The sequence below is a fragment of the Numenius arquata genome, chromosome 11 (genome assembly GCF_964106895.1).
Source record: "Numenius arquata chromosome 11, bNumArq3.hap1.1, whole genome shotgun sequence".
Classification (NCBI taxonomy): domain Eukaryota; kingdom Metazoa; phylum Chordata; class Aves; order Charadriiformes; family Scolopacidae; genus Numenius; species Numenius arquata.
In genome coordinates, this window is record NC_133586.1 from 22,715,527 (window position 1) to 22,729,686 (window position 14,160).

General features: G+C 47.0%; 2 protein-coding genes across 2 annotated transcripts in view; both read right to left on the bottom strand.

Moving 5' to 3' along the window:
- The window catches only part of BBS4 (Bardet-Biedl syndrome 4), a 45,240-nt gene extending 39,404 nt beyond the window's left edge, over positions 1-5,836 (bottom strand). Inside the window, exons 1-2 of the mRNA XM_074156269.1 lie at positions 5,777-5,836; positions 3,497-3,548 (exon numbers count right to left, since the gene is read on the bottom strand). Of these exons, the coding sequence (XP_074012370.1) occupies positions 3,497-3,548; positions 5,777-5,800 (76 nt within the window). The 5' untranslated portion in view covers positions 5,801-5,836. The remainder of the gene's footprint in view (positions 1-3,496; positions 3,549-5,776) is intronic.
- A 1,745-nt stretch (positions 5,837-7,581) lies between these two features.
- Positions 7,582-14,160, bottom strand: part of ARIH1 (ariadne RBR E3 ubiquitin protein ligase 1) — a 63,438-nt gene continuing 56,859 nt past the window's right edge. Inside the window, exons 10-14 of the mRNA XM_074155453.1 lie at positions 13,899-14,029; positions 13,743-13,800; positions 12,204-12,464; positions 11,243-11,355; positions 7,582-8,592 (exon numbers count right to left, since the gene is read on the bottom strand). Coding sequence (XP_074011554.1) covers positions 8,508-8,592; positions 11,243-11,355; positions 12,204-12,464; positions 13,743-13,800; positions 13,899-14,029 — 648 coding nt within the window. The 3' untranslated portion in view covers positions 7,582-8,507. The remainder of the gene's footprint in view (positions 8,593-11,242; positions 11,356-12,203; positions 12,465-13,742; positions 13,801-13,898; positions 14,030-14,160) is intronic.

A 14,160-nucleotide genomic window follows, 5' to 3' on the forward strand; every position in this document is an offset into this window, starting at 1 on the left:
CTGGCAAGGCTCGAAAACACTAAAACCTTGAATCCCACAGAGCCTGGCTGGCTATAAAGTAAATATTTTCACAAATTCAGACACTAGAGTCTTCTAAAAGTGCAATTTTCCCCAGCATTAGAAGAAAAGTTAGCCCTGTGTCTCTCAACCCAGGACACACATGTTCAATGCCTTCCTCCTACCCAGTGCACACAGAGCCCGGCTGCTACACTCTGAATCCAGGCAGTGTGACAATGGAAATCAGGACTTCAGCGATGGCTTGGTCACACTCTACTATGTTTACGTACAACAACTTTGTTTAGTTATTACAATACGTGCTCTGTTTGGGCACAAATTTTATCTGCACCAAACTGTTTGCAGGAGATCACATTATATCGTATGGTGTCCGTATTTCATAGAACTGCTCGCATTAATGTCGTTTTCAGTATCTCTCTAGAGTCCTACTTGAAAATACTACGCAAATACAAAAAGGCAAATTGCTGCAACAGAAAGTTCCCATTCAGTGTTTAAAAATGGCAGTTTAAAATAAGTTTTCGTAGCACTCTTCAGATAGAACTGATGTAGTTTTGCCTGGCTCCTTAAAGTTCCCCAGCGTTCTCCTCAGCCAAACTAAAATAGGACGAGATTTTTCATTAAGATGTTGTAGAAAAATCTTATTTTAAAAACAACCTCCAAACCTGTCACAGGAAAACGATGCAATACTTTCATGCTAATCTCCACAAAAATCATATACAACATCACTTTGGTTCTTTCCCCTCCCCTCTTACATGCCCCCAGCATCACACCCACGCACAGAGGACACTGTTACATCACTCCCCGCTACAAATCTTTTTGCTGCCCTCATTTCCTAGAGATTAAGGATCAGGCAGCTCAAATCAGCTTTTGCCCACTGCACTAAAGTTCAAATGTTAAATGGCAAAGCACAGTCAAATGCAGTCAAATGTTAAATGGCAAAGCACACAAGCTTCCAAAGAGTTTCATTTCAGAACTACCTGAGGCACGCCAGGTTTTAGAGATGCCTCGATTTACCTTAAGAGACACAAGACTATAAATGTCATAGGTTCCTATTTTTTTTTCTTCACCATAGTTAGTTTTAAGTCAAGGGTCATATCGGTATAAAAGGGAGTTCCAGAGCCACGGATAACCACATTTCATGTGCTGCTTTCTCCCCTCTGGCATGCAGCCATGCAAACACCAGCACCAAACAAAGGAGGTGGCAGGAACGTTGGCTGCTGGTGGAGACATGCCAGTTCCTTTGCATGGCCCCTGCCCACCCTCGGACTCGCAGCCTTAAAACCTGAAGAAGCGTTGGTGGCTCTTTTTAAAGAAGCATCCAGCTCTGTTTGAGGGCAGTTAACGCAAAATGCTGCTGAGTAGGAGAGAAAACTCCTCCTCGGCAGCCAGGAAGAAGCAGCCCTTTATCAAAGAGCAGGCGGGATGTGGAGAATCAGTCCCATTAAGAAAGTTGCAACTGCCACAGTTCATTCTCCCCAGCAATCAATATTAAATCGCGCACACTTAAAAGCAGGAAGGCGTTTGATGGACAGTTTAACAAGGAAGCTGACAGAGGCACGACAGCTTCTCTCCAGCACACCTCCACGGCTTGTTTGTAAGGCTGATGGCCCCATCTTTCTTTCTCAGCTATTCCGTCCACTCATGAATTATGCAGAGTTGATTTAATAGACCTCAGCCCACTAGGAAAGAGGGCTGGAGTGACAGTCCAGCTCTTGGCAATCACCATCAGCCACATTCCTCTACAGAGGTTTTATTTAGAGAACTGCAAGTTCTCTAAATGCCGTCCTATAAAAACAGACAGAAGATGCAGCCTCCCAGCCCATACAGTCAGCGCTAATATCATAGATGGGACTCGCACGATGAGGCAGAACAAGGTGGGGGTTACTGAGGGTGAGGAGATCAGAGCCATAACCTTTAAAGAAAAGGATGGAGATGAACCATCTCGCTAAGGAGTGAATCAGCACCACCACAGAAGCCATGCTAATTAGTTCAAAGTAACAGCCATCCTTGCTCTAAAAGAGTTGGCAGTCAAAATAAAAGCAAATTTTGGTTTTATTATTACTTGCAGACAGGCTTGGAGCAGTAGCAATCCCTTCCTCTCAGCTTCGGACAAGGTACAACAGAGACTCGGACTTGTGCAAGCCACCAGCTGGAGGTCTCCTGAACCATCAGCACCATCTCCAGGATGGCCATATTCTGCTCAAGTGCTGGAATTCTGCTGCCAGGAATCAGGACTACGTGATATTAGCCTCACCTCTCCAAAAGCAAAGCAAAGTGGCTTTTCCAGCTTACCAGGGCCAGTTACAGCACAGTACCTACATGTGACACAAAGAGCCTTGAGGAGAAATGAGGATGTACTACCAAGGCAGTCTCCATCACAAGGAATTTAGAAATATGGAAGATTTCCCCTCAAAGCGTACTCCAACAGGCACATCACATATTCTGTGTAGAGAAAAGACCGAAAAAGAGCTCCCCAACTGAACTTCCCTGCATTAAAAGGTAAGGGAAAAGGAGGACCAGTTCTGACTTGCACTGTAAGTATATTGGGGTTCCAGCAGCACTGCAGATTTCTCTCTTAATTATAAGCTTTATTGATGTGGGCTTTTTTAACACTTGAGAAAGGGGAAATCCACAAAAAAAAAAAAAAAAAAAAAAGCCCCAAACCTCACCTTAAGTAGGCACAAAGTCTCTAGAGTGCACAGATCCATACTGGGAACATGAGCACAGCTCAATACTGCAGAGGAGGAAACGTTCATCGCGTGCAGCAGGACAAGTCACGTCGCAGGAGTGAGGGACAAGGGGCAAAGGAGAGGCTGCAACATCAAATCATGCTGCAGGATTTAGCAAACCCTTTATAAAATACCGGGCTTTATTCAAACATTTTGAACGAGTAACTTGAGATTGTTCCTGTTCCAGTTCAGATTCAACAACTCAGACTGAGTAAATTAACTCTACTTTCAGTATGAAAAAAAACCAACCCCAACACCAAATAAACTATAGTTAAAACCAGCTGCAACCTGACTGGTTTGATCTCACTTGCACATCTCTTTTACTTCAAAACATCGAAAATGTGACATGAAAAATCAACGAGACACGAGGTTAGTTTCCCAAGATCATTTCTACAGCAAGACGTTATTCTGGAGAACCTAAAATGAACAAACCCTTCTTGTTATTTAAGAAGATAAATGAGTATCAAACTCATAGTAGCAGCCCCACAAGTGTGTACACAATAAAATCAACAGTCGCTTAGATTATATGCAAACACGATGCAGGCTGTAGGTACACTAAATCAGCCAGCAACAACACTGAGCTAGTGTTCATAGAGATTCTAGAAACAAGTACTTGTACTCAGCAGCTTACAGTCTAGAGAGCCTCGTCTTTTCCCAGTGGACATTTATTTCTTACTAGACAGCTGCACACACTATAAAAGCAATCTTAAAATCAACCTGCCCAAGAAACACAATCACATCTTCAAACCAACCTTTTTTAGGATGGGGTTTTGGAGGTTCTGTAGCTGCTGGCAATGACGAAACCTGAAAAGACAGAAAAGAAGAGTATTAAATACACCAGGCGAGGTTTCTTGAAGATCTATTCCTCAAAATAATCAGAAAGGACAACTGGAAAATCCCAAAAGAGGGCATAAAAATAGCACCATTGCTGCTGGAAAAACTCTGCCCTGCCGAGTGCCACTTTTACCTGGCCACAGCTAGACAGATTTCTAATTGCCATGAAGATTAAATAAACCCACTTATTTTACAGTACATCCCTGCTCCATAGGCTCAGTGCTATTTATTGGGATTCCAGAAAGTGATCGCTACCTTGTAAAAAACCAAAACTCAAGTATTTAAGATGCTAATTAGAGATCACATGCAGGAAATCATCAAAAACGTTTCTTATAAAACATTTATAAAGTTAATTAGAACAAAGTTGTTCCTGGGGAACAATCAGAGTCGCCAGGCCATGAGCGTAGTGACGTCCCATCACACGGCAGGAATAAAACCTCCGCCTGCAAACACTGCCCGGAGCTCAGGGGAAGCACAAACCCAATCCGCGGAAAGTAAATGCCTTTTATACTTTTTTTCTTCCTTTCTATCAAAAATCAAGCCCTCACAGAAGAGAAATGGTCACACAGAGAAGCATTGTTATTTTTGACTTCCATTTTCCCGGGGAAGACACATTCCTCACTCCTCTTCCCCAGGCGCAAGGCAGGATTTTATCGACCTATGTCGCCTCCCCCCTCTCCTTAATAAACAATTTTTTTAAACTGGAGATGCAGTCTCCCCTTGTTCCTTGTTATGTTTTGGGAACATTTTCTCGTTCTACTTTCTTTTTTTATTGGAGATGGGGAGGATCAGAGATTCTGAGCCCAGTATCTGAGCCATGGAAAAATAACCCAGATGTGTACAGGGAAAGCTTTTACCAGCTTTGCTTCTTAATAATTTCTAACATTTTATTCCCTTTTCAGATTCCTATTGTGAAAACTGAGTTAATATTTTCAAAGAATGACCCAACTCCAAGCACTCGTTCCTAAGCAGCAATAAACAGCACAAAACCCTTAATTTTTTTAATGTATTTGCAATTTTTTAAAATCTGTACATCATTCCAATTCCAGTTCTGATCACTCAGTGCTGTTAAGACTTCCCTGTAGTTTCTCGGATTTCTGCCTGCCCAGATTTGAGCTACACGGGATTAATTTCTCTTTCAGTAATTTTATTTTTTGGTGAGGCACTTCTAATGCTTGGGGAAACTCCATTTTTAGAAGACTCTGGTGTCTGAATTTCTAAAAAAATTTACTTTACAGCCAGCTCTGGTGTGTGGGTTTCAGGGTCTTGGTGTTTTCAAGCTCCCCAGGTGCGGGGATGAGGAGGAACGAGACCCGGGCACTTGACAGAAGCTGCCAACAGGGTTATTTCACACCATGAACGGCACTTTCAATAGAAATTAGAAAGTTTGATGAGTTCTCTCTCTCTCTCTCTCCCTTGCTGGCTGGGATCCTGAGAACTCCTTGCCCCGGTGCTGGAGCCCTGAGCCCTTCCCTTCCTCCCGAAGCCGCAGCGCTCGCAGGGTCCCACATTGGCTGTCCCTGGGGGAAGGGACAGCTTCCTGGGATGGGATGGGAATAGTCCTTGGGTATTTTATATTATTTTATATTGGTGTCAGGATCAATACTGGTTCTTAAGTGCTGTTAATGTTAATTATTTCATCTTATCCTATTAAATCTGTTTATATTTCAACCCTCAGGTTTCAACACCACAGGCCTGGCACAGATCCCGTGGGGATCAACCAGCACCCTCCACCACACAAAAAAACCCAGCATTTATTCCTTCTTTCTGCTCCTCGCTCCTTAATCAGATATTTATCCATGAGATGATTTGTTTTTTTGTCTTATTCAAAGACCATTTAGGTTCCTAAAGAGCACTTGGGGCTAAGAAACCCGGCTGCACCCTACAGCACGCTCAATATGGGGGAAAAAGCGAGATGTGACGGGTGTTGAGAAAAGCTCTGGCTTCACTCGATCACCCCAATAAAAGGCTGAACTTCCGCTGTGTTTTCAATACCAAGGGTGCAGAGATTAAAAATTCACTCTTAAAAGCAGCTCCCGCTGCCCCGGTCTCCCCTCGCTCCCCCGGGTCCCACCGCAGCCCCCCGCCCCGGTCTCCCCTCGCTCCCCCGGTCCCACCGCAACCCCCCCCCGGTCTCCCCTCGCTCCCCCGGTCCCACCCCAGCCTCCCCTGTCCCACCGCGGCCGGCGGTCCCTCACCGCTGCGGCCTCTGGCTCCGCCATGGCGACGAAGCGCCCCGTTGCCACGGTTACCCAGCGACACCCACCCCCGGAAGCACTTCCGGGACACACACCCCGCCCCGCCCCCGCTGTGCACGACGGGAAGGCGGCGGGAGGAGGCGGGAACCGCCTGCGCGGTGTCAGCCCCGGCGCCTTCCCCGTGAAAAAGACCAAAGTAACTGAGGAAATAATAAAATAGAAGTTTATTCGGAAGGGTTTGCCGGGTTCCCCCGCGGTGTAAGACGGAACAAGGCTGCGAATGAGGCGGCCCCGGCCCCAGCCAGGCCGGGCTCCCCTGAAGGCCTCACGCAGCTGCGGCCGCGGGAGGGAGGGATGAGGAGGGGGGTTTCTCCTTTATATTTTCCACAGAGGAGGCTGTAAAGCTGCCTGCGTTACCGGGGACAGTGTCCTCACAGCGGGGTAGTTCCTGCGGGCTGGAGGAGAGGGCATTTAATCCTTGTTATCCGAAGCTTTGCCAACAGCCATCAAGATGGGAGACACCACGGAGCAGGTTTCCTCTGGAGAGTCAGCTGGGGGAAGGCAGAGTGACAACCCAGTGCTCCTACCGGCTCAGCCCACCGAAGAGCACACGGCTTTCAAAAGCATTGGGTTGGATGGATGGGGAGGTTTTGTGAGCTGACGGGAAGCCCGAGGAGCCCCCGCCTGCATGTGGACACCAAGACACGGCAGCCCTGCTCCGTCCCACCCAGGACCACGGGGAAAGCGGTTGCGGTGCAGAAATGCTCACGTCTGATTCCCAGCCCTGCTGGGAGGGGGCTGAAATGGAAAGCAGGTAGAGAGGGACAAAACTACACCCCCGGAAGTGCCGGTATTTATGAGGGAGGGAGGGAGCTGACATGGCTCAGGTGCCAGCTGGAAAGGGCATTTCGCTTTACAGACCTGCCTGTGTTCTGCCTTTTTAAACTTGCCCCTTGGCAAATTTCTTCCCCCCTGGAGCTGGCAGATGGGTAGAGAGCTTTGAGAACACTAGCCTGGCGAAAAATAACTCAGAAGGAATTCCTATACAGGAGTAAATTTAATAAAACCACCACCAATTGTTTACTTTAACATAGCTCTTGTTACAGAAATCATAAAAATGGACTCAGCAGCTAACTCATTAGTTCTTTCCCCTTTTAATTGAAAAATACCCCACTGATTTCAACTTCTACTGCACTAGATGGAGTGTTAAGTACTTGCCAGGACAGTACGCCCAGTAATTGAGCCCAAAACAAACACAAAGACAATTCCATCATCTTTCCTTTTCAATGTTACCACTCGTTATAATGTAAGTGAAACTTAAAACAGCAAGGAACGGCCCATTTGACAGATGAAAGGGGGAGGGAGAGGAGATCCACAGCAGAAATCTTTCTGCAAGTCTTTTGAGAAGTGGTGTGAAATACCCCTCCCTTTCCTGCCTTGGAACTTAAAAAATAAAACTGGGAACAGACACACACACACACACCCCGACCCCTCCTCTGGGTTGAGAGCGCGTGTCCCACGTGTGTGGATGGGAAGAGCAAGGTTGGATTTGGGCAGGGAGCAATCCGGGGCCAAAAAAAAGAAAAAAGGCAAAAGATGCTGAACGGCAGCGTAACATCGGGCACCAACGCAGGGAGCAGCGGGTCACCCAGTGTCAGGAGCCACGCGTGAGGGGACAGTCCTACACCAGCAAGGGATACGCACACAAAACCGCGGAGGCTGGACGTAAAGGAACTGCAGGAAGAGGAAAAAACCCCCAACTTCTCCAGTAAAGCCTTCCAAAAACCAAAAAAACAAAACAAAACAAGATAGATGATAATATATTCACTACACCAGTACACGCTTCCCCCACCCCAGCCCAGGGAAAACAAAACAAAACAAAACAAAAAAACCAAACTGAAAGAAACTGCACAGCAAATAGACATAATCTTGAAGATTTTTAAAGAATAAATATTTTTTTTTGTAATTAAACATTATGCAAACACGTGCCACGCTTGCTCTTTGTCCATGCATATGCGCTATATACAACTTTGAAAAATACTGTGTTGTCCTCTTTTTGTTTTAAAAGTCATATACAAAGGTTTTTGTTTTTATTTTTTTTTTTTTCCTTGCTGTGTACCCCCCCTCCTCCCCTCCCCAAGAATCATCTTTACAACGAGCCAAATCGACATTCATCCCTGTACTCGGGGTGGCTGAGAGGAGGAGGAGGAAGAGGAGGAGGGGGGCAGGAGAGCCATCCCCTTCCTGCCCCCCCCCCAAACCCTTACCAAAGTACATCAAAATGGCTGGTTTGGACATGAAAAGCAGTGTCAAGAAACTGGTTTAAATTTCATCTGTACTACACACAGGAAAAGAAAGATAGAAAAGAAAAAGGAGTCGGCTTGGAGAATGAAGCTACGTTACAAGTTAAAGTTGGAGGGTTTTTTTGTTTTTGTTGGGTTTTTTTGTTGTTTTTTTTTTTTTTTTTTAGTGCGTCTGCACACTCTTATTGGCCGCCTAGAATACTGTTGTACAATGGTTTATCTACCTTTTTTTTTTTTAATTATTATTACAATATAATTTACTTAAATTTTTCTGTTAACAAAACAGAATCCCAGTACTACAGACCAGCGGTGTAAGAGGCGTAGTAGCGCCTTGGTGTGTGTTTTATTTGAATCGCATGAGCACTCTAAGATGGTAAAAGATTTCAAAAGTTCTTTTTTGTTTTTGTTTTTTTATGCAGGGGCCAGTTTCAGTCCTCAATGTACTCCCACAGGTCCTTCTCGTAGCCTTCATGCACGTGCTGCAACAAAACCCTTCGTCGGCTCTCGCAGTATCTGCGGCAAAGAAGGGGGAAAAGGCAGGTTAGGAACCGCGGCGAACTTGAAAGTCATGCAAAAAAATTAAGCCTGGCTTCCGAAAGAGGAGATTTCCCCAGAGAAGGGACTGCCTATTTGTAGCCCGTTAACGGCGCTAATTAAGACTTCGGTTAACTCCAGTCAGTCAACTCCAGGTCCCCAGCTGAAAAAAAACAGCATGCAAATTGAGAGTTCTCCATGCAAAAGTATCCCCAAAGCCCCTCCAGCTGAGAAACCTCCACGAGTAACTGAAAGAGGAAGAAGTGGCAGCTGCAGATTGCAGAGCCAGAGCAGGGGTTAGCAGGGACACCCGAAATGGCCTACTAGGACCACAAAATCCAGGAGCTAGCTGGCAAACCCCAGTTTTACTCCCTTCTGAAGTCCCAGTGGAGGTGGAAGTGGTCAAACTGGCTACAAAAAGGCTTACAGGTCTGGCTGGAGGGCAAGCGTTACCTCGCACGGCAATGCCGGGGTCTCAGGGGGGCACTACACCCTGCAGGCTCTTCCCACCTACGCTTATTTAAACAAATAGAGCTGCAAATCAAAACTGATCCTGGAGTTAGGTACAGTCCTACCAGGATCAATGATACTGAGGAAAAGGGATATCATAGGAACATATCAAAAAGCTGCCATGTTCGTTTCGGGTGCGTTAGCCAACTAAAAAGATAAAAGCAGAGAAACGTTTAAAGTATTCAGGTTCCAAGAGCAGATTATGAATAAGCAGCAGGCGTTTCTGGATTAAACCCCTTCCAGCGGCGATGCCAAAGCCTACATCATCGTTAGGCAGGCGAGGGACAAGCCAAGCCTCAGCAGCAGCTCCCAGGGCCCCGGGCACAGGCGTGTAGCCCATTCACAGTTTGGAACTGGAACCCAGGAGCCGACTGCCGAGTTACTGATTCCTGCTGGGAACTGTGCGGACATCAGCCAGGACGGCGGCTGAGGGGCACCAGCTTGCTCAGCAGCACCCAAACATCCCTCTGCTCACTGAAGCCAGGAGCACAGGAGGAATCCCCCCCGCCAGCAGAAGACCCCAGCAGAAACTCCTCCCCTTCACCCACAGCCCTTATGCTGTGACCATTCAGCATCTGATCGGACCCACGGATTTTTCTGAATAAAACTCTTCTGGCTCTTCCCGTCGCTATCAGCTGGTGCAACAGAAGCCGTCCTACACAAAGTCCCATTGATCTTCTGCAGCATGTGATAGCAGACACGCACCGTCTCTGCTTTTCCCAACCGCAGTTATTTTGTTGCTGGGTTTAATCCTGTTTTCTAGAAATGTCTTTGCAATCTCAGAGATGGAAAAACAGCTACGAGGTCAGTTCCTGTGATTTCCCAGAGCTCTTTAAACCCACCTGGGTAACATCCTTGGTCCCAGTCTCGCGCCAGTACACAAAGAGCACCAGGCAGGACATGATTAAGACATGACTGAACTAGTTAATTAGGGACCTGCGCGGGCTTGACAGATGCATACTTTCTTCCCAGAAACACCAAGGCGGGTTTGGGATACTGTGTTTTCGGGCAAGTCAGGCTATATTAGGTTTAAATTTCTTCTGGAGAGCTGATACCACTCCTAGAAGAGCACCCAGTTTCAAAGGACTTAAGGGAACAAGCAGCTTGAGCTGATACCAACCTAATAGTGGTCTTAAAGGGTAAATGACAAAACTGTGTCAAAAGAGAAGGTCTGATGGTCATGCCCAGTCCCAGCCACGCTGGGGCAGAGCAGGCCACAGGCCCACCACAGCCTAACGGCTACCTCCCCTCCCCAGAGTCCCTTAGTCACTACAGCTCACTCTATTTCGGCTTCTTTCCCCCCAAGTTAGGCATAACAAATTCAGTGACTTTGGCAAAATGCCTCCAAATTGCAAGCCATAATCCTGTGACTCATCCGCAGTTACAGCTTTGTATTTTTCCACTGTGCAGAAGCGATTCCTCTGGGACTGTAAAAAGCACTGGCATTTGTGTCACCTGGACCCCGACTTTTCTGGTCTCTTCCCCAGGTGGCAGGTCGTTCTCTCCCTCCTCTTTCAGACAGCTCTTCTACACTCACGTTTTGCACAAATGGGCCCAACACATAAATAAAAGAGCTGATTGCTCTCATGGCAACTCATCTAGGCCAAAGCTCTCAGCTGGGAACAGTGAAGTCCCTCACCACGTAGGTCCTCTCTTGGTCCTCGCCATTCCCACATGCTCCTTCTGTGCAGTGTATGAAAAGCCGTTGCTTTTGGTGACAATAATTTTCCACTATGGGACTGAATGTTCCAGCTACTGTTCAGCAGAGCAGACGCCAGGCAGAGCTGGGAACCTCTCCCCGCACTGTCACCTCCCCCGAGAGCAGGTCCCAGCGAGGGGCACAAAAACATGCTGCCAGCATCTGGGCCCGGCCTTCACCGCCTGTGACTTCAGGGGCTGGCAGGGGACACTGCCGCTGCTGGTCTCGGATACCCAGGGACCGGCTGATGAGCACAATGCGTGGCAGAAGGCCAAGAGCAAACAGCTTCCCAGGGACGGGAGGGGACTCTGGAGAAAACCGTAGCTTGGCAAGGACACGTGCCACCACCTGCCACACAGGATGGCGATACACGGACTTTGAGACAGAGGATTATTCAAAAAAAACCCCAAAACAACAAACCTGTACTTATCCTGTACTTTCTGCTTTATGTCTTGCAGCGAATCTTGGGATATATCTCGCTCAAGGTACCCAGAAAGCACCTCTGTAGCATTCTCTAAGTCTGCTTGGTTATTCTGCAGAGACAAAAAATAAAAACAAAAAAAGAAAGAGAAAAGAGTTTTATTGGAGAGGAAAGAAAGTCTTTTTTTTTTTTCCATCCAACTTATATCAATGCGGAAATACAAAGCAGGATTAGATATGCACCGCGTAACATTAGTGACCTGCTCTGAGCATCAGAATTGAAAAGGATGAAGCTTCCTCATTTGATCAGAAGAAAATCTGCCTGTTTTGTGTCTTCCATCGATCTGCAGCATCCTGGCAAGCCCCAAAAAATCCTTTCCTTACAAAACAATTCACATCCCATCCTGTCCCTTGTCTATTTCTGTTTTTACCAGCCTTTACTCCCGGTGCACACGCAGCAGCACCAGAGCTTTCGCCAGCACTCAGCAGCTCTGCGCGCCCTTTGCTGAGCGTGCAGCACGGAGCATCCTGCTTTGGTTCTGCACAGAGATCAGCAAAGGGCTGTTTGAAATCATAAACAGCCAGAACAGTTTTCAGCTATGAAGCAGATCAGTACTCCATGTTTAGACCTTCAAATGCAATTTTGCAGGTAGTGTCCTTGGAAAAAAGCCAACACCAGGGCAAGGCAAAATGCCAGGTTTAAGCTCTGAACTGGCAGAGGAGGCATTAATACAGAACCTCAACTCCTTTTCTTGTTCCAGAGGGGAGTAACTTGTAACTCTACTTCTTCCTCCAGCACAGAATCCTACATGATACCCGGCACGGCCTCCAACTTCTGCACGACAGAATGTTTGGACAGTCTCACTTCTGTACAACCAAGGACAACAGCTTCTCCCAGCATTAAATCCCCGCTTCACCCAACTTTATCATCTGAATTCCTGACAACCATGCTTTCTCCTACCTCAAAGATAATGGACTGATTATTCTTTTTGAGGTAGAAGGCAAAGACGTAAGTGTACATGAGTGTGGCACGACACTGGCAGAGGACATCGACTGCTTTCTTCAGGAACTGCACCTCGATCCACGACATGTTGTGCTGCTGCATCTCCTCCATTTTCTGCTTCACCTGAGCGTAGAGCTTGTGCTCAAAGCGCAGGCTCTGCATGTGGTTCATGTAGCGGTTGCAGTAGAACAGGTACCTCTGCAGGGCTGCTCTGGATCGCTGTGTTAATTCCCATTAGGGAAAAAGAAAACAAATCGTTAAAACAAAGTAGTGGCCGCAAGAGAAGTAAACCCTTCACAAGGCTCTTCCTGACCCCAAGAAGGAGCTTCCTCTCCTCTCACGTTGGCCAGACTTAGACGGCACCGCTTTACGCGGCATCGTGACCCCTGACATTGGGTGGAGAGGAAAGGCCAGGCCCACAGCAGCTCGCTGTCACCCGGGGCACTTCGCAGCTCAGCCGCGGCATCCTCGCTCCCAACCCGGGCAGTAATTAGGATCACATTGCTACAGCCCAACGAGATTTGAATCTCAGCCTCTCCATTCAAGTTACAGGACTTAAATGCTTCCAGTGTCATGACAAAGAGCGAGAAGCAGATTTTTATTTTTTATTTTTTTTGTCTAATAAGGAATTCTAATTAGACAATTACTGTGTTAAGAGGGCAACCTCAGGTTGCCTAGGTCACACTGATGATAGAGCAGGGGAAAGACGCCGTGTGCTCAGTAGTACAAGAGGACCAAGATGACTCAAAAAACAGCCATTAATCTTATTTTCTTCTCACTGACAGCTCAGCGGTAACAAAATGACAACGTGGGCATGGTAAAACTTGTACGTTGTGGATGTACAAAGGTAGCACGTATCAGCCAAAGCCACCCTTATCTGCAGGAGGAGGGGCTGCAGGAAATACTCGGATTCTTGGCTAGAATGGTGCTTTGACAGAGATGCAGGAAATGGATTTCTGTGAACTGCAGCGCCCAGCGTGCAATCCCTCCCCGTTAAAAAGGGGGTTGGCTCTATCCACATTCACAAAACAGCTTTATTTCTTCTTTACCGAGCCTTCAAGTACAGTTATGGGAACAACTGAAGTCTATTCTATTTACGTTCAAAAGGTCTGCTGTGTTTAAACACCTCGGGATTGGCACTAAGAACTTAGCAGTAAAGGGCATTTTAGGAAGGATGTGAGGATTGTTGTCTCAGACCCACAGCATTACGATGACTTCATGTGAAGAGCTGCTATAAAACAGGCAAGGCAGCGTGACAGGTAACAACTGAGTTAACATGTTCTTTAAATTGGGTTAAAGTGGCTTTGAATGTGGGTTGGTTTTTTTTTTTTCCTGGCACAAAGCAAGAGTCCAAAGCTGTGGGGGAGCTTAACTCTCTTCTGGATTTGTGCCCAAATCCAGGGAATTCTTCAGAGCTGATTTATATGTTTACAGAAAGCCTGAAAGCACCAGCACAGGGTTGGTGATCTCCCCTATCTCCAAAGGTTATGGACTCACCTCCTGTGCATCCCTTGCTGCCTTTGCATCATCCTCGTTGTAGCGATTACAGTTGTACCTGTAACGGGGACACCGATTCCACAGATTTCAGTCCAAATCGATGCCGCTTGCATCACAGCTCCCTCGCCTTCCCGCCAGGCACGCTCCTGAACTCACCAGGCAGATCCGTGGGGCTCCCAGGGGCCCAGACAGACCCAGCAGAACTCCGCTTTGCAGTTCTGGTTCCGACAGACCATGTGGTTGCAGCCCCCATCCTTCTCAATGGTGACGTGGCATTTGGGGCATTCCTGTTCCCGAGAGAGAGCGAGCGCACCGTTAATGGGGAAAGCACGGCACCTTGTGAGGTTAGAGGGGTCCCCGTGGCAATCACATGTCAAGTGATTTACTTCTTCCCTTTGATCAGCAAGATCGACTTCCT